At 36.8% G+C, this 25,889-nt stretch overlaps 1 protein-coding gene across 1 annotated transcript in view; it reads right to left on the minus strand.

Annotated features, from left to right (window-relative positions):
• Positions 1–964: 964 nt before the first annotated feature.
• Positions 965–25,889, minus strand: part of SHTN1 (shootin 1) — an 85,052-nt gene continuing 60,127 nt past the window's right edge. Inside the window, exons 12-17 of the mRNA XM_015815218.1 lie at positions 19,536–19,615; positions 15,956–16,062; positions 14,912–14,965; positions 13,871–13,991; positions 11,731–11,908; positions 965–1,590 (exon numbers count right to left, since the gene is read on the minus strand). Of these exons, the coding sequence (XP_015670704.1) occupies positions 1,386–1,590; positions 11,731–11,908; positions 13,871–13,991; positions 14,912–14,965; positions 15,956–16,062; positions 19,536–19,615 (745 nt within the window). The 3' untranslated portion in view covers positions 965–1,385. The remainder of the gene's footprint in view (positions 1,591–11,730; positions 11,909–13,870; positions 13,992–14,911; positions 14,966–15,955; positions 16,063–19,535; positions 19,616–25,889) is intronic.

A 25,889-nucleotide genomic window follows, 5' to 3' on the forward strand; every position in this document is an offset into this window, starting at 1 on the left:
AAATCTACAAGTTCTAGTCCCTACTTAGGCATGAAAAACTGGCTGGGTCATCTTGGATCAGTCATTCTCTCTCAGCCCAGTGCACCTAATCGGGTTTGCTTTAAGTTACTTGCAAAGTAATAAAGGTGGAATCATAAGATATAAAAAAAATATCTAAGCTCTCTGCCCCAAACTGGCCAAAAAAATAGGATTGTTTTAGAACTGATTACTCATATCCTATTGCTTGCAGAGGAAAAAGGTAATAATAATCACACACCAAATTTAACAACTGTTGATAATAAAGACAAAATAAACTGGATAGTGGATGTGGCAGTACTCGGAGACAGTAGAGTAGAAGAGTAAGAACTGGAGAAGATAACAAAATATAAATACCTGGAAATAGAATATCTGCAGCAAAAAAAGCAAAGGTAGTACCAATTGGGTGCAATCTCATTTGAACATCATTTAAACACCACTGGCATTGACAAAATCACCATCAGTCAAAAGGCAACTTTACTCGGAATAGCTTAAATCCTACAACAATATATTTAACACCATCAAACAACAACATCTCCCTATCCCAGGTCCCTGAGAAGGACTCAATAGGTAGATAAAAATTTCAAATCCAATCTAAACATCTGGTGGACTGTGCAACAAAAAATAATAATTTAATATACTATGTTATATTTATAATAATAAAGGCCTAATAGCGATTTCACATTGTTGTGTATACAATAATAAACCCTTAATTATTAAACAACAACATTTCCTATCCTAGGTCCTTGGGAAGAATTCAATAGGGGAATAAAAATGCCAAATCCACTCTAAATCTGTGAATGCTCTGTGACTAACCATAATACAGATACAGATTGCAGTCACAGATATTTATTTTAACTTTTATGCAGTTAAAATATTTACTCAAAATTTTCTTCAGATTTAGTAGAATATATTACCATTACTATTCCAGATTGCAAAATTATTTTTTTTTACTTTGTAGTGGCAGTCCACAAATTATACGAAGATTTTAAAGAGTGACTCTTATAAATTGTGTCTTCTATTCACTAAAAACTGAATTGTGGATGTCAGTCGTGTAAGAGCATGTCATGTATTTCCTACTTAAGGCTTATTTTATTTATTTAAATTAGGCTTAGCAGGCTTTTTGGTCAAACTATAAAGTACTTATATAAAATAATATAATTCAAATAAAGCTTAACATTTTGCATAATCTAGTAAGTGAATACCATATACTAATTTATAAGAAAAAACAGGGGGAAGAGGTGTAAGGACTTTGGATTCAATATAAACACGAGTAAAAAATATAGCCCTTTTCCATATTCACAGACAAAACAACTGACAATCATTGAAAACAAAGTTCCAGAAATAGTCAATGCCTTTCAGCACATCAATTAACAGAGAGAGCTGTCGCTCTCTTTTGTTTTTTCAGTACTAGTGTCTTTATGAAGCTGTTGACCCTTGTTTTCAGTCATGTTGCCTTCATCCATAACTTTAGGCATTTGTTCTTTGATTTTCTCTGGATTGAATAGTACCATGAATTCAGCTTGCTTTTCTGCATCAACAACCTTGTTTTTAAGCCCTGCATTCCTGGATGACCTAAAAGACAAATTTTAAAAAAAACCAAAGGGAATATTACATGATTTTTTAAATATAAACAACAATCAACCAGCTAGTTACGGTCTTAACAAGTGTTTGATATAATATCACAGTTTATGAATCTATCTTTCATACTGTACACCCACAGTAATTGCCTTCTCATACAATTTCCATCTAAGTTGACAAACTGAACAGAATGTTAACACCATCTCAAAACATTTATCAACACAGTATAAAAAATGATAGTTTACTGTGAGGAGGAAAAACTACAGCAAAGTTCAACCATTCAATAGCTATTGCTACTTCTTGTAAATAAAATCAGTGAATACAACCAGCCATCCTAGATCATTTTTTCCTAGCAACTAACAAAGATAGTACAAGTCTGCCTATGAATTTCCTCTTAGTAAAAGGCAAGTCAGTAGACTCCAAATATAGTAAGTAGTCCATGAGTTGGCAGCAGTACTGGTTATAATATGAACTTAAAAATGGCTGGACTAAAATTGGAAGTATTCGGCTAGTCATTTTTTTTTCCAGGAGAAACATATCACTTTAAAAACATGGTTTAATGACAGTTGAACACCTCAGCACATTAAACACTGTTATATTAAAATCAAATTACCAACAGAGATCTATATAGTAAAAACAAACAATCATAATTTAAAAATTTAGAACCCTTATTTTAAGAGAACCCAAACTTTGGATATGGCAGAAACTAAATTCAGAACGGTACATAAATTGTATATGTGTGTGTGTGTGTCTCTCTCTCTCTATATATATATATATAGTTTTTTCACATATGAAGTTATCTGGAATATTGACATACACTTCTATAGTTGTCCTTCTATTGACAGAATTAAGTAGTCACCATATCGGGGAGATGGCAGCATATAAATTTAATAAATAAATCAAGGCATCAGGTGCAAAAGTTTACTAGGTTTATTAGCTTTCTATAGTTTGAATATTATCGGCTTTAACTATTTTACTGTTGTGAATTTTAAATGGATTTATTTATTTTAATTATTTATTATATTTATTTACCACTTGCCTTGCTATCCAGAGTGACTTAGGATGGCTTACAGTGGCATAAAAGCATACACATAAAAGCATCAAAATTAATAACAATTTAGTAAAGGTTGAAAACCGAGATTACGAGTGGGCTTTTATCTCTCCACTAGCCATCTCCAGCATAGCGCACTCCCATCGGGACTCCAAAAGCCAACCAGCAGAGGCAGGTTTTAAGGCCCTTCTAGAAGGGCAGAAGGATGGAGGCACATCTCACCTCCGATGGCAAAGTATTTATTGTCTATTATGCCTTGGAAGGTGATTCTTTCTTAAACAGAATACTTAACCGCTAAATATGTTCTGGATTATAAGCATTATTTGCCAATTCCTCTGACAAAATTATAAATATTGTAAGAATAATTTAAAATAAGACCAGCTAATTTGCAATTTTAGTTTGAAGATCTAAACAGAGATTACTACATTACATAATGCAGTAGTAAATCACAAATACTGAAAGTGCAAGGATTTTTGGCATTTTTTCTACAAGCCAGGTAGAATAAAGTCATGTGTTTTTATTCATTTAAAACAATAAAATCTTGCAGTGTGTCATGCTAAGTGAAGTCCTGCTGATTTCCATGATGAATTCTGTATTTCAGAGGCAAATGTCTTCAATAAAAATGAGAATTTCATGAACAGCAAAAATGTTATTTCTCTTTTGTAATATGCATGATTCAAACTATATACCCTGCCATCTAACACATGAGTGTGAGACTAATTAGTTCAGGAACTGGCCTCTGACAGGTCCAGTTAGCATTTCCAATCTGCAATTGTTCAGACCCAAATTGTATAGAGCATTTAGCCTTGTTTTTTTGTTTCTCCTGAAAATGGAAAGGGAAATATGTTTAACATTATAGTGAATGAAAGTTTGGAAATGACATGACGACAAGGCAGTTATTTTAGAAAATGCTACCTCCAAAATGCTGATTGCCACAACACTATCAAAATGGACAAAGCCATAAATGCCAAGGTCCTTTTTATTTCACTTTGGAGGTAACTATCTTTCAAATCTCAACAGCTGGACTATTTAACACAATCGAGTGAATCAGAGTCTAATTCTTCACTGGGCTCTCCATGGGAGGCCTGCATTAGTGGATGGCAGTCATCCAACAGCTGACACACAGCCAAAGTCTGTGAAGCCTCTGTCATTTAAAATAAAAATGGATAACAGAGCAATCATATTTATCACCTTCAAGGACAGGAAAACGGGAGATGAAAGTCTGTCAATAGAACACAGTTTAATGGCAAACTCCAGTGATTAATAAGTTGTTTGTTCCAGCACAAAATCAGAAATTGCCACTTAGGGTTTCTTCCGTTCTTCTTCCTCACAAATACATATATTTTACACAACTGCTGTTATTTATTGAGGTAATAATATTGTTAAAAATCATAAAATCTGTCCAGGGACTTTACTGCTGATTTATTACACAGTATCTTGAACTGAAATTTGGCAGAGTTATTGTTGTGCAAAATAGATTTCCAAATTCTATAACAGAGCAACAAAGCACAACTACCCTATGAAGCCTTGTTACAATGAATAGGATTTGAACAAGACTGGATAAGGGCGAGTTTCAGTCAGTTCTTAATTCTTTCCATAATAGTCTCAGTGGTGTTAAACTGCACTGTGCCGCTCCAGATTAACTCTTGGTCCAAATTAAATGATTGTTTTATGTTTAAAAAGCTACTTCTATAAGCTATTTTTATTGAAAAACCAAGAGGAAGGGAAATGATGAATTCTCTTTCAATCTGCTGCCCTCTATTGCTGTGAATGATCACACAGGCAGCTCTACCTACCATGTATTCACTCTTGTGATAACCAAAAGTCTGCTGCCTTTAAAAAGTCCAATTTTACCTCTTTAACAGTTAACTATATATTCCTTTTTAGCAATAATAGAATTTGTGGTTCCCCTGCTTTTGTCTTGACTCTGGGAGTGCCAAAACAGGGATTCCAGCAGGATATAGGGGTACTAAGGTACACAGATTACCTCATGAAGATGACATTAGATGAAATCTCATTTCAGTCATCTCCAATGCCCCAAATCCAACAGCATATTATTACTGTAACTATACGCTCTGGGTTATTTAAATAATGACCAGACAGCCACAAATAAAAGTCTCATTCTTCCCATCCCAATGATTCCATGTTTTTTCCAAGTAACTAAGTAACTGCATATCACTGACGCATCACTTTATATAAATCACCGAGAAGCCATGTCAATGATTCCTGTTGTGCTAAGAACTGGATAACAATCCATCTCTAGTGCTAGAAGGGACATAATCAAAATGCTTGTTCGATACTTTAGCTTGACGAAATAGTCCTGTGAATTCTTATTCCAAGATCACTTGAACAAGAAAACATAGTGGTAAGACTCTGACTTGCCCAATTTTAAAGCATTTTTCTGCTGTAGCCAAATGAATTCACTTATTTTGCAGTCCAAAGGGCAATTTTTTTTTAAAAAAAAAGGAAGATTCTAAATTTCCAGTTCATCTTGTTGTATCTTCCTAATATGTTGTTAAGTCTAATGGTCCATGTGGAGACTACAGATGGAAAACCTTTGTAGTTGTGTCTCTTAGACTGGGCTGTTTCCTGCAGTGTCAGTAGATAATTCAGTAGTGCTAAGGTTACAGCTGAGGGAAGGAGAGAAAATCCTTTAATTGTATAAAATCATCAGATTAAGTCTTACCCTGTATGTAGTTTGTTCTGTTAACTGAATCTTCTACTATATGGAATTGTTTACTAAAAAAAGGAAGAGAAATATACCCTTCTTCCATTTTTTAAAAATGCCATAAACTGTCCCAATTTATTCCAAATATAATAACTATTGATATCATTTATTGTTTCTAATTATTCCCCAATATCCACACTGGGAAGAGACTGGGAAGAGATAAGGCACAGTCCAAAATAGCCAGAGAGTTTTCATGGCTGAGGATGGATTTCAGACATCAGATTCCTTTAATAAATATTTTAACTTAGCCTTCGTTCGCTCCTTTTTCATTATTTTTTTTAGTCTTTCTGTCCCAAACCTCCTCCTCTGCAGTTAGGAATAATAACTGAAACCAAGTTCAATAGCACGACCCTTTTCATGAATTAATGCAGCTAAGATTCCTTTTTTTAAGAAGTTTGAGACAACTAAATATAAATATTTTTACACATTTAGTACATGAGTGAAGTTTTACGTGGGTTCCCTGTTCCCTTCAAAGGGGAAGCACTTTAGAATATGCTTCAGGGAAATAAAAATGATCACAGTGCCCTTCATAGCCATTAAAACAGTACAGAGCATTATGTTGACCTTGGCAAGAAGAATGGATGATATGGCAAAAGACCTCTTCATGCCTGTTGCTTACAAAGCAACAGACCGTTGCTGTCTCATAGTTCTATTAAGAAGGAAGACAACTTAATTACCAGATCTGATAGACACCTGAGGTAAACATGAACAATTCCTCCTTGGTCTGTTTAGAGATTTCCACAAAGTGAGAATGCACAGTGCTTATTTTAATTTAACACTGCAATGCTTTTTCAATCCTTTATGTGACCCTGCTCAGGGTAGGGCAGAATCTGGTGGAATTTCAACACTCTGGGTTACTTACCTTTTATATGTTTCTACCTTGCACCAATACATAGAGACACCTTCCCCCCCACCAAAGGAACTAAGTATGCCAGGTGCTCATTCAGTCTTCCTTTTAAAACATCAAAGATTCCACAGCTTCATGGGCTCACTCACCTCTATCTTTTTTGGAACAAGTCTTACCTCTTGTCCTTTCTATTGGCAGCAAATAACTTATTACCATAGGAATAATAAAGAAGGCTGTTTATCATCAGCCTCTCAGGAATAACAGCATGTTGCCATTTAATCCCATGCTCCAACATAGTAATCCTATCACTTTTATTGGATTTAAGTCTGCATAAGGGCAGAAGACTGCCATTAAATCTGACTAGTCCTTGCATTAGCTTTTGCCATACATTGCATATTTTAATCCAACTGAATTAGAACAGCCCTATACATTCTATGTTTCTATGCATACAGATAGACTGCAATTTATGATGACAATTGGGACTGGAATTTCCACTGCTATCCAATGTGGTCAGCAACATCATGCAATTTCCTTTGCTTAGAGAGAGTAATCCTGGCAGTCCCAGTTACCATCAAAATTCCAAACTCGCGGGCAGTTAAGCAGGAAGTGGGAGGAGTCTCACGTAAGGAGTGTGAGAGTGCGATGGGGAATGGGGGAGGTCCCAGGAGGCCTGGGACAGTATTTATGCATGTTGGGGAGCGGGTGCAGTGTGGCACAAGCTTAAGGAGGCTGGGGAAAAAATACCCTGTGGATCAGGGGTTGATTGGTATGCTGGAGTTCTAGGACTGCAAGAACTGCAACTATCCAAGCAGGACCCTGTAATGCAGTGGAAAATGACCACTTTCTGGGAAACCACAGCCTTTCTAGCTCAGTCCTAGCCACCCTCATACCTTGCATTCTTAGGCCCTGCTGCCTTGCACTCCACTACCCAGTTGACCCTTGCTGTCTTCTTGCTCCCGCTGCCAATGAGATGTGCCCAGTCTGGTTCTTTGCGAGACAGCTGCTGGCCACATAAAGCCATCTTTCTCAGGTCTCCTGTGGGAAATGGCCACAAGCTTTGTGTGGCCAGCAGCTGCCTTGCAAAGGACCAGCTGGGCATGCTTGGTCAGCAGTAGGAGAAAGAAAACAGCAAAAGTCAGCTAGAGCATCAGGGCCACAAAATTTAAAATGGGAGCTCAAGGACACAATTGTGTGGGGGGGGGAGTTGATGTGCCCGAGGTCAGAAATGCAGATGGGCCGCCAAGCGCCTGAATTTTGATCACATGATCTTAGGGGCACTGCAACAGCCGTTACTTTGAGAACCAGTCGTAAGTCCCTTCTTTCAGCACTGCTGTGATTTCAGTCACAGTCCTAAGTCAAGGACTATCTGTAGTTTTGTTCTTTTTGTTTGTTTGGTAGGTTGGTTGGTTTAAAGAGCAGCCATTGTAATGTTGAATGGGACTCAGGCTCATGAGGTGGAGTACTTCTTTCCATCTGCCAACACCTCATCTTTAATGTAAAACAACTATAAAAAGAAAAAAGGAATCATATAACATAAAGATCTCAGTGCAGGGCAAAACTTTGTTGAACAATCTACTGCAAAACCTGACTCAAGTTTTTTTTAAAAAAGGAAATTCTATCTTATGTTGAGAAAGAGTTTGCTTATTGCTCTCATACATTATAACATTTTGAAGTGCCACATATTTATTGCACGTCGGCTATGCCAAAAGGAGGCATTATAGTTTAATGGAACACCCCCGCCCATTTGTATAATGAACAGTTCACAAAAGCAACCTTCTCTATTTAACCAACCACAAAATACGTTAAAGTGATCATATCTCTTTTTTTCTCATGTCCATTTTGTGAAACATCTCTGCCTAAGCAGCTTGGACATTGAATTAGCCACCTTGCTTCAGGGAATACTACTGATTTTCAGATGCAAACAGTCACAGGTCCTGAGGTGATCTGAAAACGGACAAAGCTAATATTTTAAAATGGAATTCCCCGATTTAAAGACAATAACCAAGGGATCCTTAATTTTAAATGCAATTACGTTTAAATTATTAAATTATTAATGCTAATACTTCGTGCATTAAAATCAAATTTATTTGCTTTTTAAATCAAATAAATATTTAAATTGTTTACTTAAAAGGTTAACACAGACATCATAATGTGCAATTTGTATAATGTTGCAGAGGTACTTATGCTAGTGTTTGCTTTAAATCAAATAGGCATAAATCCACAATCTGTTGCAAGTAAAGGAAATGCAAGGAGTTGTATTATCCTTATCAACAATTACACTGCATGAGTTAAAAAGAATACTTTTCTTAGCCCTGTTACCTGAGATGCTTTCACTGGAAATGTAAAAACTTGGATTTTTTACATACAAAATAAATGTTGTCCTATTCAAGTGGAACTTTCTATGGTCTCTTCTATAGTCATCACTAGTCATTCCTGAACAGCATAGCCAATTGCCCTAGAAGTAGGGAACTGATGCAGCACATTCTCGTTTCCTCTATCCAAAGGAGATTATGGATTTTTCACAAACTGCTTGCTTTGCTTCTTATAAAAAGCATCATGCTAAAGAGAGACTAAACTGACTCCTTATAGTTAAGAAAAAAAGTCTGCAAGAAACTTGTTTTACTCTCTCTCTCTCACACACACACACACCATAATGAACTAATAGAGCCTATTAAGAGGACTTTGGAACTAGACAGCTTAAGAGCAGAACATCCAGGTGTTATTTATTGTCCAAAGAAACAAGAGTTACAAATTCTTATGCAAAGAAATGCTCCCAAATAGCAGTGCAACTTCTCTATATTCAAAGCATCCTTTCTACCCTTGAAAAACCAATCTCTCCCTCTCCCTCCCTCTCTGTTGCTCTGTCTGTCTCTCTCTTCTCTTCCATCTCTTGTATCATGCATTTTTAGATTATGATCCTAAAGGCCAGCCTTTCTTTTGTTCTTGATTTAAGCGGTTGGCTTTAATAGAGGAGTAAGAGAGGCAAGTAAAATTAAAAAATAAAAAAATAAAAAAACAGCGGACATCAGTTTGAATAGACATTACCTAATGGGTTTTTTTGCCATACTAATTTCATTTTAATCAGTACTGAACAAATCTTCAGTGTAAGAGCTTTTGTAATATTCCAGAAACAGCTACAGGATCAGGTATATACTTAGGTGTTTATACAAGTACTTGAATATTATTAGGCAACCCCTACATTATACTGTTTTAATCTCAAAGGATATAGATTATGATATTTTTTAAAAAAAATTCTGGAAAGCAGATTAACCCCAAAGGTTCTTTTTTTTGGCTGCTGCTGAATAGACAGGCTGTATACTAAACAAAACATCATGTCTGCTTTTACTGCATCTAACAACTATGATAGTCAACACAAGATCCTTTTGACAGTCAATTCACCACGCATTCTGGGAGACCTTGGGTCTACAATTATTTCATTTCCTCCCTTGCAAATGTAATTTCCACTTTGTTTCTTAGAATAAAAGATAGACAAAAAGGTAGCAAGGGTAGCAGAATATACTGATTAACATTATCCATTCAAGAGGCGGAAATCTATAGATGACCAATGCTGTAGTTCATAGGAAACAAAAATCAAGCCGGATCAGAACTGAATTGCCTTTTATATGGTTCAAAAGTGGTTAAAAATGCAGCCCTGTCAAATTAAAGAAATTTAATCAGAAAGCTAAAAAAAAAAAAAAGTAAAGGAAATTTTTTTATCAGACAGTGCTGATGATCAGAAAGGGAGATTTTCTTTTAACACCCAAATTTAGAAGCAAATAAAATAAAACCATAAAGGGAAGTGACAGAGGAAATAACTCCCTTTTCTTTTCTACAAATGATAAAAGCAATGCACATAAATAGAAGTGAATTGAATTTCCACTTCATTTGTTGAGATTTACCCCTTTGAACTATGAGATGCAGGCCTTGGAGAATGGGTGTTCCTTTTTCTACTGATAAAGCAGGAAATCAGAGGTTTAATTAACCATTATTATAACATTTGTCTCACCTATTTCTTTTTTCTTTCAGTGATAAACTGCCTGACATCCTGGAAAAAGGACCAAATGAAAACCTGAGAAGAGTTTCTTAAAAGTCTGTGAATTGTTATAAAATAAACTGACCCTCGACCGGATCCATCTGAAGTATGTATTTCTGAAGAGGGATTAACTCTTTGATGATAGATCAGCACTTTGAAAGAAAATGTACAGTCAGGTAATACCTTGTCCAACTGTACTAAGGATTTATTCAGCTAAACAGATGGAGGCTTCAAAGTGTTGGATCCCAACAACTTCAACTAGCTCAACAGCCTGAATCCCACTGATTAAGCGTTGTTTCGACAGCTGCACCTTAAGCTGAGAAAATATTCATCTTCTTTGCTGCAACCAATGATATAATATTGCTACTAAATGTCTAATTTCAATTAGAGTCCTTGTATTATTTAGGTTAAGCAACTACCATGGCTGAGGATCAGTATCCTGGTTACTGAAATTGCAGTTGTTCTTTCAAAGTTCTATATCTTTCTTAATGTCAAAAATGAGGAATGCAAACCCTCAAAAAGCTGGCACAAATAGAAGATTTCATAATGATTTGGAGTGATTTCAATGTCCCATTTCTGGGTCTGGAGACAGCTTAGGAATTCATGGTTACCATGATGATCGTGGCCATGTGCCCAGTTATTACCAGCCCAATCTAGATATCTGGCCACATACTGGATCTGGGCTTCATACTGGGGCAGATAAGATATTATCTGGTTCTGGGGAATTCCTTATTGTAGACCTTGTAAAAATAGATTAATGGGAGCCACCAGTCAACATAGTGAGGAGCAATCAAGAAGGCCTATTCCACAACCTGATGGATTCAGAAGATTTTCAAATGGTACCAGGCCTTTGAAGTAGAGCTGGTCAAGAAATTGACAAGAAATCCCAGGAATGCTCTATTAGGCTCTGGATACAGAGAAACAGACTGAACAACATAAAATGGCTGTTAATTAGAAGCCTACTGATTCTTGGACAGTACTACTTTGACTCTTGATGTGGCAATGCTCCTCAAAGAGAGCAAGTCCTTTATTAACTTGAGGTTCCTCCTGCACGCATACCTGCTGCTGGAAGAGTAAATAAAAACTGTAGCCAGGAGAACATTTGTTCAACTTTGGTTGGTACACCACTTGCAGTCTTACCTGGAAAAGAATGTTGTGAGGATGTACACTCAAGTTCTCATTTAGATTACTGAAATTACTGTAATTCATTGTACATGGGGCTGCTCTTGAAGACCATTAGAAATGTTAACTGGTGTAAAATGCAATAGCAAACCCAACTATTATTTTTAAAAGTTTCTATGTGCATGGATGTTAGGTTTACTTCATCACTATTATGTACATGTGAACCATTATGAAATTTCATTGCCTTGAATAAGATAAGATTTCAAAAATATCTAAAAATTATTACAAATAAAATAGTTCATAAACTCTGAAGTATGTAGCATTTGGAGACATCAACCAAAGTTATTACTTACTGAGTGACAATTGCAGAACTTGTGCTTTTTACCATTTTATGACTCTGTTCATCCAGCATTGAAGATTTGCAACTGAAGTTTGCTGCTAAATATTTTTTAGTCAATTCTGATTCTGTTCCAATGTAACCCAAAACTGGCATAGATTTAGATTCAGATGTAGCCAAAGTTCCAGTTGGATCTGAAATGAAGAAGAGTCCAACATTTGTATTACATATTGTTGGCTTAGCTCAAATCTCTAAATACCTTTAAATAATGCTTATATTGGGCATAAAACTATGGATCATTTATTTCATTTCTAATGTTCAGATCTCTTGCTAATATATTCCCAGTTGACATCTGGGAGTTTAACCTAAGGAATAAGATAATTAATTCAACTGTATAATTCACTATTTTTGCCAAGTGTCTAGATACACTATATAAGTATTGTGGAGAAAGGAACATGCTTGTTATCAAATAGAGCTTTTTCTCCAAAGTTAGAGTCATGACCATAGCTAAAGGCTAATTAGAGCAGGTACTTTGAGGTTTATCTGCAGCCAATATCCTTTGACCACCTTTAACCATTCCTACTCTTATCAAGAGATACTGCTTTAGAAGAGTGGTTAATAAAACTCAAATCAATGGACCACACAGAACATATTTTCTACAACCTTTTGTCAATCTGAACTACATATTCCAACGAAGATTATCTATTTCTATAAAAAAGAGGCACTATTTTTTAAAAATGTAGAAGTTGAAAAAAGTTTTGTTTGCTCTCGTGTACACCAATGTTCATCGAACAACATGCAGTTTTCACTTTCTCCCTTCATGCTTGCATTATTTGGATATGCATGGTAATGGATCAGGGAAATGGAGGAGAGGACATGTTTGCACTTACACCTATTATTGGAAAAAAAATAGAAAAGCTATTTCCTGACTACTTATTTTTTTTATTTGCCATTGTTCAGGACAACACCTTCCTAAGATGGTTTATAGAAACAGCAAAAACCTACAGAATGCAACAGTTCTGCATAGCAATTTGCATAAAACAAAGTTGAAGATGGTGTGGAATGTGGTCGCTAAGTTGCTGAATGGGACACCTGGCCCTGAAGATGACATCTTTATTGAAGATACTGTACTGGTTAAAAACTGGCTACTAAACCTGGTGCAATATTTTGATTATGATACATAGTGAGACCAGGACATCAACAGATTGCCTATCCCATTAGATTTATAGTCTTGGTTGATTGCTGAGGTATTGGGGACAATCCTGCTAAACATGCTGAGAACTTCTGAATGCTATTTGATGGCTTGTATTAGCAGCCCTTTTCTGGAGCCATGCTCTTTTCTTCTTCCTGAAATTTAAGAAGTGCTTTCTACATTACATTTAGGCAGCTGCTGAAAACTTAACCTGTCTCCAGGTTTCCCCAGTACAAATGCAGACATATTTTTCCATGTTTTCCTCCATATTTTAATGAATTTAAATTCAATGGTTTCACATTATATTAAGTACTGTTCTATTATTTATTTTACTTTATAATTAAAAACTGCTTCAAGATGTTTCAGCATAAAGATTTACTAATTAAATAATGCAGGAATAGTAAGGATACACGAGAAGGAATTTTACTGATCATTGAAAAGATATTCTATCCAACAGTAGTCAATCTGATTATGCCAAATTTACAAAAAAGGCTTTTGAAGAATATCTCAATGGGAGATATATTTGTATAACTGCAAGCAGCCCTTTAAATTACCAATTCCAAATGATTTACAACTATGTTGTTTTAGAAATGTTCTAAATATATTATAGTATATATTAATGTTCAGGCCATCCTGACATCCCTTTGTTATTGTTAATATGATATCCAACTGTTAATGTATCTGCTCATCTTATGAACTGAAAAAGTTCATACTAAAAAAGTCACAGCAGCTTTTATCTCAATGTCCAAAGGAGTAGAAGCTTGCTTAATCTAATAGTTTACTAAGCAATACTATGATGTTAAGAATGCAACTATTATGAGAACACGAATTAGTTGGAAATATGATCAGAGCTCTGCCAAGTAATGAGGATTTGCATATTATAGTTTCATAAAAAAACATAATCAGTGATGTACTATTGAAAGTGTAACATAATCCAGTTGCAGGTTCTGAAAACATTACTTACTGCTACTATCTTGATCAGTTGTCACTTTTCTGAGCCTCAGAACTCTTTCTAATTCTGTTTCATTACCGTATGTGTCAAGGGATTTTAAACTTCTGGAACTTGCAGATGTGTTCAAAGTTTCCTGTAATAAAATATGTCAGTGAAAAATGACCAGTATGAGAATCAGGATAACTTAATGATAATTGTAAATAAACCTCACACCATCTATTTCTAAGGTTTCTTCTAAAATTATAGACCAAGTTATGGGGGCAGCACAAAACAAAACATCTTACACATACACTATGCAGTCTGGATTATGCCTACATTCTCTTGAAAATGACTATGGAAAAAAATGAAAACACAGGATATAATTTTTAAAATTGGCACATCTTTAAAGACTTAAGCAAAACAGCATTTAATTCCCAATGTTTCCTCCAATTAAGTTAAATCTTGCATTTTGTTAGTTCTTTGAATTTAACAGAGCAGTCATATTATTAGCAAATCAGTCCTTGCTATTGTGCTCATGCTACAGATCTAGTAGCAAACCAAACAGAATAAGCTGTTTTACATCACACTTGAAATGGAACAAATTAATAACACTTTGTTTACCTCAATTATACAGAGGCCAACATAAAATGCATAATTAGCACAGTAACAATATACATATAAGTATTTTGTTAATGTCCCCCTATCCTATTCTTCCCATCTCACTGTGCTAATGACTAGGCTTGTGAGCGTATTAGAAGTTGGTTTTATAAAGTGCTCTTTTTAGTTCTAGTGCAGAAAGGATGTACAAGTAGCAGATTAGATCTTACTATAGCTAGTACTAAGATCTTATTCAGTCTACAGGCTGAAGACTTTAGATGGAAAAGGGGTACCTACATTCTTACAGGTGAAATTAAAAGAGATACCCACACATCTTATGATATCTGTCTGCATCTTTTTTTTTAGCATATGCCAAATATCACCAAAGTTTTACCAGGAAAAAAAATCACAGTTGGCGTCCCTGCCTCTTTCCATTCCATTTCCACCCCTACCCTGCCAGATCCCAGTCCAATTTACCAGTATTCCTTTTAGCTCTTTCACCGCACTTTCGCCTGGTTTGGCCATTTCTGGCTGTAATTAAAAACAAAACATTCATCAAGATAATCTGATTTTGCAAATGCTAAATAAAATAAGAAAGAAAGAAAGAAAGAAAGAAAGAGAAAGGAAGGAAGGAAGGAAGGAAGGAAGGAAGAAAGAAAGAAAGAAAGAAAGAAAGAAAGAAAGAAAGAAAGAAAGAAAGAAAGAAAGAAAGAAAGAAAGAAAGAAAGAAAGAAAGAAAGAAAGAAAGAAACTACATCTACAGAAAGAAAAATAAAAGTAGGATTCCACAAGAAAGTGTCTATTTTGAGGTATAAGGTTTTGGAATGTAGCAGTTATATCTTAAATAAATTGTAATAGAATAAAGTTAGGCAGGAAAAAGAAAAGCAGGCAGAAAGTTGGGCAGGATTTTTTTTATAGTTTGGAATATTTTTGATTAAAAAGAATGTTCTAATACCTTGTTCAAGTGTGATTATATTTAACTGTAATAATACAGAATGATTCACAATACTGATGGTTTCCATTCTCCCCTGAAACTGAACAAAATCAACTTCTTTTCTTCACAGTCAGCCTATGAGTCAGTTGAAGAGGCTCTGAGACAGGTGACTGTCAGAATCCACATTTTTTTTAAAACAGTATTATCTATAAGGTTTCTAGTTAAACAACTGAAGTCATTTTAAGCATACACCTATTTTTGCTACATATAGCTTACTCTATATGTGCTAGGAGCTGATCCAGCTACCAGGATCAAGACATTGTATTCTGAGTACTAAAATCTTATTCAAATCTAAGGATTCTCATATCAGAAAAGGGAACCACATGAATTGGCTGGTGGTATGTTAATATTGATGACCCTATCTCAGTCTAAGTAATGACATAAAACCCTGTCATATTAACATAGCAGATCAGAGCAGATAGGATATTCATAAAAATAAAAGTTCAATTATAGGAATTATAAGAAGGTGATAGTCAATTTCTATAGATCCCTCTCCTTCATTTTTATATACATTATTATCTACCAACCTTTGCCCTAAAACGATTGGTTTGATTAACTGGTCTAAGATGAACTCCTTTTTTAATTCTGTCCATCATTTCTTCCACAGCTTGTCTCTTCAGATCTGTTACTTCTCCTGTTCCCAAAATAAAATAAAAATAAAAATAGTAAATGTGTCTACTTGCAGATAAGCTTGTGTCATTTATAATTACAAGCTCAGCTCTTTGAACATACAGTAACTAGAAGGACCCCTTGAATTTGAATTGAAACTTTAATGGTAAAATTCAAATAATTTGGTGCACTTGCAACAAAGACAATGATGTTGGCAAAAAATATGAAGTCACAAGATCAAATAGAATTGAAGAATGAAATGGGTTTCGAGATTGAGAAGAAGATAAAATACTTGGATATTAGTATGACAAATATGAATTTCATGGTGTTTCAAAATAATTACATTAAGATCTGGAACAAAATTAAAAAGACGTGAAGAGGGGAAAAACACAATTGCCATTGTTGGTGAGAATTACTCTGATTAATGTCTTGTCTTGAATGGTAGTTCAAGATGATACCAGTTTTGACATCTGATGTACCACTTAAATAGTGGCAGAAAGACATATCTAAGTTTGTATTGCAGGGAGAGAAAAAACATGAGTTAAATGTAAGATGTTACAAGATGCAGAAAAAAGAGGAGGACTGGGCTTACCTGATCTGAAATTATATTTTGCAATCTGTTTTTGGTCTGGATGAATGAATGGATGTTGCTAAGAAACAGGAGGTTTTTAGAGTTAGAAGGGCATGATTTAAGATTTGGGTGGCATTGTATGATGAAGTTAAGGTTAATGTAGATTTTAAAAATAATTTGTTAGATGTGTCATATTAAGAACATGGAATCTGAAAATACTTTTGTGGCTCTCAGCACAGGAAGTATTTTATAGAAGAGAAATGATTACTAAACATAAATGGTTGACTTACTCTGCTGTATTAGAATTTTCTCAAGGAGAATACAGAATAAAAATAAAAGAACTGGCAACAGAAGAATGTTCCTGTCAATGGTTTTTATATATATAATTATTCAAAAGATTTAAAGAAGATAAAATAACTTGATTTTAAACAAAGTAAGATTGAATTTGAAACAAGAACTGTACAAATGATCAAGTTATTGCTAAAATATATGAACTTTTTTTAAAGAAAATATGAAGGTTCTGGGTTCAGTTGAATATCAATCTTTAAAATCCTCTGAATCGGTGACATGGATTCAATTTTCCTCAGGATTATTATCAGTCTAGGTTTTCCTTTCCTACTTGGAGTTTCTTCCTTTTGGCCAGACTTCAAGGAAGTATTTTGTATCTTAGTAATAGTGGCGGAAAGGTTTAGCTATATGTGTATCGAATTCTGTATTCTCTATATGATGAAGACTGTCTCTGAACATTTATGCCCCTTTTTTGCTACAACCAGAAACAATAAAATCTTCATCTATGCTATCTTTTCCCTTTATGTGGCAATTCAGGTGAAAATGGGAGTACAGAATGAGACTTCCTCACTTTCAGCCATATACTTATAACCTACTTATTAACCAGAAGACCAGCCAACTGGAAAAGATCAGGGTGTGTTTTATCCCGCCTTGTGTCAAGATAATTGAAGGGAATAGTAGTAGGAAAGTCATTTTACCCCTTCTGTATCTAAATCAAGCTTCCACAGGTAGTGCTCTTATCCAAATGGAGGAAAGAATCCACTTGCCCTGAAGGGGTCAGTAGGCAGTTGAATTTGCTCTGTCTTGATGGTACTGTGAAACCCAGTGGGAAGATGCTCCTGGCCAGTAAGAATAAGTAAGGCACCAGCAAGCACCTTGGGCCTTCCAACTGCCTGATCAGAGAAGAAAAACATACAAGAACAGCTTCTTATCTTGTCTTACCTTAAGACAGGGGTGTCAAACTCAATTTCATTGAGGGCCACATCAGCATTGCGGTTGCCCTCAGGGGGCTGGGTGGGTGTGGCCAAGGTGGGTGCAGCCTACTGGGTGGGCGTGGATGGAGTGGGTGTGGCCTACTGGGTGGGCATGGCCAGCTCTACATCGTTCGCGTCAAGGGTGCCTGTGGGGGGCCTGGGCAGGAGTGGGACAGATCTGAGGGTCTCTGGCAGAAGGGGGTGGGACTGGGGCAAGTGCCAAGGCATGGTCCACTGGAGGACCTCACTGTTCCTCTCAGGTCATGTGCAGGGGAGGGGGCTTATGGAGCTAAGACTGAATGCGTTTCAGCATAGATGGCCACCACAAAATTGTACATTGGCTCCTGGCCGGCCTGGGCCAGGGCCAAGGCAGTGGGGGCCGTTCCCTCACGGTTTCCAGGATGGCTTCGCGGGCCACGTGAAACCACTTTGCGGGCCGCTTGTGTTTGACATGTCTGCCTTAAGACCTCAGTCCTAACTGTTGAAGGAGGAAAAAGAAGAAAGACATAAAAGATTCGTGGTTTTCTTTATTAAAGAGCTCATCGATATATCTGTTATTCTATGAATGGGCATGTTAAATCTGGAGAACAGAGCCACTACCCTCTTTGGAGAAGCAAGAGACGCTTTCAACCTTGGCTGCCTACCCAAAGAAGTGATAACTTAAGAGGATATAAAAATATAAATGCTCATTTGGAATCCTGGGAAAATAATTATATAATTTCTTAGGAAACAGGTGCTTGAATTTAATTAGTGAAAGGAAAGAATTCCATTTCATCAGGAATAGAGGTAGACAGAAAAATCTTTTCCTTCTGGCAATTTCCAATATTTCCCAAAACAGAATGGAAGCCCTGATCCAAGACTTAAAGAGTGCTATCATGCAAAATACAAGATACAAACTACAAAGATACAGAAATCTAACATAATATCTCTCCTTCCCTCCTTTCACCACTCTGTCGCTCCCTTTACTCTTTCCTTCATCCTCTCCAGAACTCAGAGCACACTATCTTCCATCTCCCCTTCTCCCCATGGCCTTTCTTAATTTACTCTTCAGCACACTTTTTACATCCATCGTGTTTTTTTCCTGTCCTATTTAAAACCCTGCAGCTGTCCAATCAGAATGGAAATTGGGATATATATGGAAGGCTTGGTGGGAAACTGTTAGCATGCTGAAGAGTAGCACAGGTTGTTTTATGGGGCAAATATTTGGCTTCTGGGATTGCATGTTGTTGTGTTGTGGATCCACAATAGGAGTGCTTTTCATTGCAATTCTGTTGTCTGCCATAACACAATTGCACAGAAAGAAGGATGTTCAGAGTATGATGCTGTGATTACCTGATCGTTTATCACGAGGAATCAGTCGGAAGGAATCAGCAGGTAGAAACAAGGTTACACATACTAATCAAACACAGAAACTCAGCTTGAGTATATTAGGTAGGCTGTACTTCACAGCAGAATCTTATCCCCTTGGGATTTAGAAATATTCTGTTTTACATTTTTGGGCCCACCACCACAATTATTCATAGCAAACCCCCTCACCCGCTTGCTTGTACTGATTTTCAGTGAATAGGAATGTTCTTAAATTTTGTTTATTTTATTTAAGGTGCCTAGAAGGCACAATATTGTGCAACTGCTATGACAAAATGATCCATTTAAAATACACTATACCTGATTGTTGCTGAGAGGAGGCCTTTTCTTTTTTGGTCAAGTTTGGATGAGACTTCTTACGAATCATTGACATCAGAGACCTTTCAGAAAGAGAAGATGGAGACAATCACACAGCTTTCTCTTGAACGCGACCCCAATACTTAAAGAGGTTTTTAGATCTTAACCACCTACAGTCCCACTGTCACAAGGACATAACTACTTCTGGGATCGGGGCCTATTTCTATGACGTGACTGACATTAACCCACAAACAGCTAGTGCTTTTATTAGTAAGTGTTCAAACACTGCCAGGTTGAGACAGAAATGTTGCACCTCCTAAAAAATACAGCTTGTGTATCATTTGTTTCGCTATTGCTCTTGTCAGGGCATAGTGAAAAACACTCAAGATGTGAATATTAAAAAGGTAACATGGCACTGTGACGTGTGACAAAATAAAGCTTTTGCACAGAATAAAAAATTGAAGGGTTAGAATGTTAATGTGACACATTACTCTCCAGAGAACAATATTATCCAGCGGGATACCTCTATAATGTCCCCGCTTTTCTACAGTATGTGTTTGCTGGAACAGCCTACTGGTAAACAAACAAAATGAGAATGGAAAATAAAACCCTCACAGTATCTATGCTTGCCATTCAATCTCCAAAGCATGATATTAATTTTAAACAGGCACTGCCAAGTCAATATTTAATACAATATGAGGTGTTTGTTGTCATTTCTTTTCTTTTCTTTTCTTTTAAAGGCTCTTAAAAGGAAGAAAACATTGTTATTAAGTATGTGAACCAGGTTTCCTTGAGTATCATTCAAAATGTTAAAGAAAGGTAATGAATATATAAATCCAGAGATTTTGAAACATTCCCAGCAAAGATAAGTAGACTTTAGAATTGCGACAATTCTTTCAAAGCATAAAAGTTAACCCGTGTTACAGTGTCATGCTGCTTACATTGAAATAAGCCAACATTTTTGTTTTCTATATTAAATAATTGGGAATGCTACATTTTAACGTACATTACCCTTTGCTACACATTTCTTCAAGGTTTGATCCAGTGACAATAGTACAATATCCATTTTATATACATATACTGGATAATATAATACATTTTATTTGTTTGTTTATTAAACTGATTTGCCATCCATCTTATTTCGAAATGACTCTGGGCAGCTTATAGCATTAAAAGCATTAAAATCATAAAAGATAAATATTTCTAAAATAATAAAAATGGAAATTACAATCAAAAGTAGAATTATAGGAGTAGCAGGATATGCTGGGGAAGGAATATTTCTAGTACTTAGAAAGCAACCTATGCCCATTAAAGTGACTAGAATAATGCAGTCTGTAGCCATTATCACTTCCATTTAGAGAAATCCTTGCTATAAAACCTTCCTGATGTGATTCAACTCATATTTGACTTTTTTCGTTTGTAGTATCTTGCCAGTAGCTTTGCTTGTGTACCTATGAAACCCAACTGCATTTATGATTGACTTATCTGAAGCAAGAGCACTGTTACTTCCATTTCATCAACCATGTTCTGTCTATTAGTTAATGTTAAATCAAGGACAGCTGATTCTCTTCTATGTCCTGAGGAAGAAAGTTTTCAGCAAAAGCCGCCAGGAATTTTCATACCAAAGAAAGTTTGGTCCAAGCTAGGATCAGGGTAATTAGTTACCCATCACTACCACTGCATGCTTCTTTAAACAGAAATTATAAAACATTCACATCTGCTTCTTGGTAGATTAGCCAATAGTTGGCACTAAGCATTTGTCATTCCATTTTTTTTAACCTATATATTTTCTATAGCAGGCATGTCAAACTTGTGATGTCACGTGATGTCATGTGACGTCGCATGATGTATCACGACTTTTTCCCCATTGCCGGCAATGGGGTGGGCGCGGTTTTGGCGTGACGCATCCAGCCCATGACCCAGCAGTTTGACATGCCTGCTCTATAGTGTTACCAAATTCACTCACTTAAATTTTGTGCAGGTGTGGTTACTTTTAACATACAGAGGCACTGCTAAATATCTATGGAAATTCTCAGTCATCCAGGTCCCTTTGCATTAACTGAGGGATAGAATCGAGATCACGTGAAGTGTTAATACTACTTTACAATGCCTTGGTAAGGCCACACTTGGAAGACTGCATCCAGTTTTGGTCACCACGATGTAAAAAATATGTTGAGACTCTATAAAGTGTACAAAGAAGAGCAACAAAGATGATTAGGGAACTGGAGGCTAAAACATATAGGGAATGGATGCTGGAATTGGGTATGTCTAGTTTAATGAAGAGAAGGATGAGGGGTGACATGATAGCAGTGTTCCAATATCTCAGGGGCCACCACAAAGAAGAGGGAGTCAAGTTATTTTCCAAAGCACCTGAAGGCAGGACAAGAAGCAACGGATGAAAACTAATCAAGGAGAGAAGCAACCTAGAACTAAGGAGAAACTTCCTGACAGTTAGAACAATTAATCAGTGAAACAACCTGCCTCCAGAAGCAGTGAATGCTCCAACACTGGAAGTTTTTAAGAAGAGACTGGACAGCCATTTGTCCGAAATGGTATAGGGTTTCCTGCCTGAGCACGGGGTTGGACTAGATGACCTCCAAGGTTCCTTCCAACTTTATTATTATTATTATTATTATTATTATTATTATTATTATTATTATTATTATTAGTAGTAGTAGTAGTAGTAGTAGTAGTAGTAGTAGTAGTAGTAGTAGTAGTAGTATTGTGTTGTTGTTGTTGTTATTGTTGTTATTAGGTCATAGTTATCCCAAAGGTACTTTTTTTCACGAGGCAACTGGACTTTCTTGGTTTTCTTTGAAGATGTTTTGCTTCTCATCCAAGAAGTTTCTTCAGCTCTGACTGGATGGTGGGGAATGGAAAGATTTATACTCCTGCAGACAGCTGTTCATTTGCATTCTTTTAGCGAGTCGTTAAAGCTACCTGGAGGCTTATCTGCATCTTCAGGGTCACCTGAATAGTGCAAATGGGTGTGGAGCCTTCTTGGAACTATTGAAAGGACTGTGTTGTAGACTGGAGATAGATGATGTCTGATTCCTCCCCCTCTGTTGAGGGAGCTGTTCAATAGATGGCCTTTTTGATCCCTCTTTCAAACCAGTGGTCCTCTGTCCAAAATGTGGACTTTGCTGCTGAACAGCTGCCTGCAGGAGTATAAATCTTTCCATTCCCCACCATCCAGTCGGAACTGAAGAAGCTTCTTGGATGAGAAGTGAAATGTATTCAAAGAAAAACAAGAAAGTCCAGTTGCCTCATGGAAAAAAAGCATCTTTAGGATACAGAGGCACTGTTACTTATTTTCTATCAGCTTCTATCTCTCTTTTCCAAGCATGGATATCATCCTATCTGATATTCATTACATCCATGGTATTTGCCTTCTGTACTCAAGCTGTATGATGATTAGGCAGCAACAGTTCCAGTGACATATGAAGCAACTAAATGATTCAAAACTGGGTGTGTGCCAAGGTTATACACAGTTATTTATTTACCATATATGCAAAATATATTATGAAAAATGCTGCAACCGAAGAAATGGAAAGTGGAATTAAAGTTGTCAGAAGAAACATCAACAATATGTTGATGATAGCATAGTGTGGTTGAAAGTGAGAAAAATTTTAGAAGTCTCTTACAAAATGTAAAGAAAAAATAGTGAATAATAATCTGCTGTTCAATCTTTATATCAAAGGGCAATGCCAACCTTGTGTCAAATGACATAAGAGAAATTGAAATAATAGAGACTTTGTCTTCTTGGACTTAAGAATTCACAGGTATAATGAATCGTAGCCAGGAAATAAAGTAATGTCTGCTATTTGGCAAAAAGACTATAGTATGACAAATTTAGATAGAATATTAAAGAACAGAGACATCACACTGACAATAAAGCTACATATTGTCAGGGCTGTTTTCCCAGTTGTAACATGTCTGTGAAAGCCGAGTTAACAGGAAAGCTGAACAAAGAAAAAATGATGCGTCTGAATTGCAGTATTGGAGAAAATTGTTGAGAATATTATGGACTGCAAGAAAAACCAGATAAAGTAAAAACAGGCAACTTTTTGGGGACAATAATAATGAAATTACAACTTAAATATTTTGAACACCTAATGCTAATAGAAGAGTACCGGAGGAAGCACGGATGTTTGGAAAAATTAAAGGCAACTGAAAAAAGGCCAACAGAAAACAAGGAGATTAAAAACCATCACGGAAGACATACCGGTAAGTATGAAATTACCAAAACTGAAAGAAGCAGTTACTAACAAACGAAGCTGAGAAAATGATGTTCACTGAAGTCACAAAGAATAGTGACTGAATTACAGTGCAACTGAAGTCTGCTTTGCTTCTTTCCAATACTCTACTCATTAGTGTTTATATACTGAGTAAGAGGAATTCTGTGACCTAATGTTTTTTACTGATTTTTCACTGAATGGTTGATTAGCTCTTATTTATAGTGACTCTCTCACTTCCTTCTAAAACACAAAAGCCTTTGCCTGAGAATCTGACTTTAGACTTTTCATCTTTAACCACCCCAGGATTCAGTTTAAAGACATCCTATCAAGTTCACCAGGCTTCAGCCAAACACATTTTCACCAGAAGCAATCTTACAAAGGAGCAATATATATTGATTGATCTTCCTAGCATGGGAAAATCCCATTTGTTCTTTTGTCCTGATCGGTGCAGCAAAGAATTTTTCAGGTCACAAGATTCTGGTCTCACTGAAAGAATCAAATCCAAAAAAACCCCAAATTTGTTAAGTAATACCACTGCTTGATAAATTAAGGATTGTGGGCATTGGCATAAAGCAGTGGTTCTCAACCTTTTTAATGCTGCGACCCCAACCGGTCATAAGTCGAGGACTAAACCGGTCGTAAGTCGAGAACTAAACCGGTCGTAAGTCGAGGACTACCCAACCGGTCGTAAGTCGAGGACTTTCCCTGCCCAGGAGCGTCACGCATGCATGGTTCCGCCCCCTGCACCGGCCGAGGCGTAGCTGGCAAGTGGCAGAGACGGAGCAGGCCAACCACCAGCTGGCCCAGCCCAAGGGAGGTAAGGCACCCGCCGGAAAAGGGGGGAAAAAATGGCGGACAAAAAAAATGGCAGACAAAAGAAATGGCGGACAGCCTTGCTTGGCGACCCCCATGAAATGGTCGATCGACCCCAAATGGGGTCCCGACCCACAGGTTGAGAACCACTGGCATAAAGCCATCACTTGGAAAGATAGGCTTTCTTTAACAACCCAACCAAACTCAAAACTTTCATTCTGGAGAAAGAAGAAACCCAAAAAGAACATAGCCTTGGTCTCCACCTCTGAGCAATTTTTCAAATTCCATTTTTGGATTCACATTTCTTTTCTCAATCCTTGAAAGCACTAGTGTTACAGGAGGTGTCCTTTGCCTGAATACATATGGAATGTGTGTTTTTGGAGTAAACATGCCAGGTTGCAAAGCATCCAAGTGGATCTTTTCCCATAGAAATATCTTTTACCGCCAAGGCTGGATGATGGCCTGCTTCACTTCACCAGAGATAGATCAAATGAGCATCTTTGATTATCTTGGGTACCAGCAGGCAACACTGGTCAAGCTGCCCCATTGTCTGAATTTTAGATGTGGATTACTAGAAGAAAGGCTTGTTCTTCTTCTTAAAGAAGATTCTGTATTGTCCATTAGGATAGCAATAAAAAGCATTGTCTGCCTGCTGTCTGGAATTGCTGCTAGGACACATATTTAGTAAATCACTGCAGTCCTGTTCTAGCATCTGGTAAGTCTCATCTAGGAGGAAGTATTTGTATTTCAAAAACTGAAGGTGCCCAGGTGCAGCACTGAAAATGGGTATTTCCCAGAAATGTCCAGGGCTTAGGAAAACATATCCATTCCACTGACATTGCTGCAATTCTTTAAAACAAAGACTCAGAACTGCTCATCTGCTGGCCCAGGTCCCTTGAAGATGTTGCACAAGGGAGAAAAATGGCCAAGGGCTCTTTAGAAAATTTCTGCAGGATTGCCAGCTATTTGCACTTTATTTTGGCATAGCATGGATAAGGTACAAGCTTCTTGTACCGAGGTGGATTCTGACACACCTAATTACTCTGTTTGCACTGCTATAGAGAGCAGGGGTCCCCAACTCCCGTTCTGTGGACCAGCACTTGTCCGCAGCATGCCAGAAACTGGGCTGCACAAACAAGAGAAGCCCCATCCACAGGATGCAGGCAGCATGCAAAACCATGCACCCTCCGGTCCGGGGAAACATGGAACTGGTGCCTGGTGCCCAAAAGGTTGGGGGCGCTGAACTAGAGGTATTTAATTGCAAGATTGCCACTGGCCACCTCTCCTTAGCCTAGTGAAGACCAGA

Source organism: Protobothrops mucrosquamatus, unplaced genomic scaffold (assembly GCF_001527695.2).
Source record: "Protobothrops mucrosquamatus isolate PMUCROS unplaced genomic scaffold, P.Mucros_1.0 scaffold326, whole genome shotgun sequence".
In the NCBI taxonomy this organism is placed as follows: domain Eukaryota; kingdom Metazoa; phylum Chordata; class Lepidosauria; order Squamata; family Viperidae; genus Protobothrops; species Protobothrops mucrosquamatus.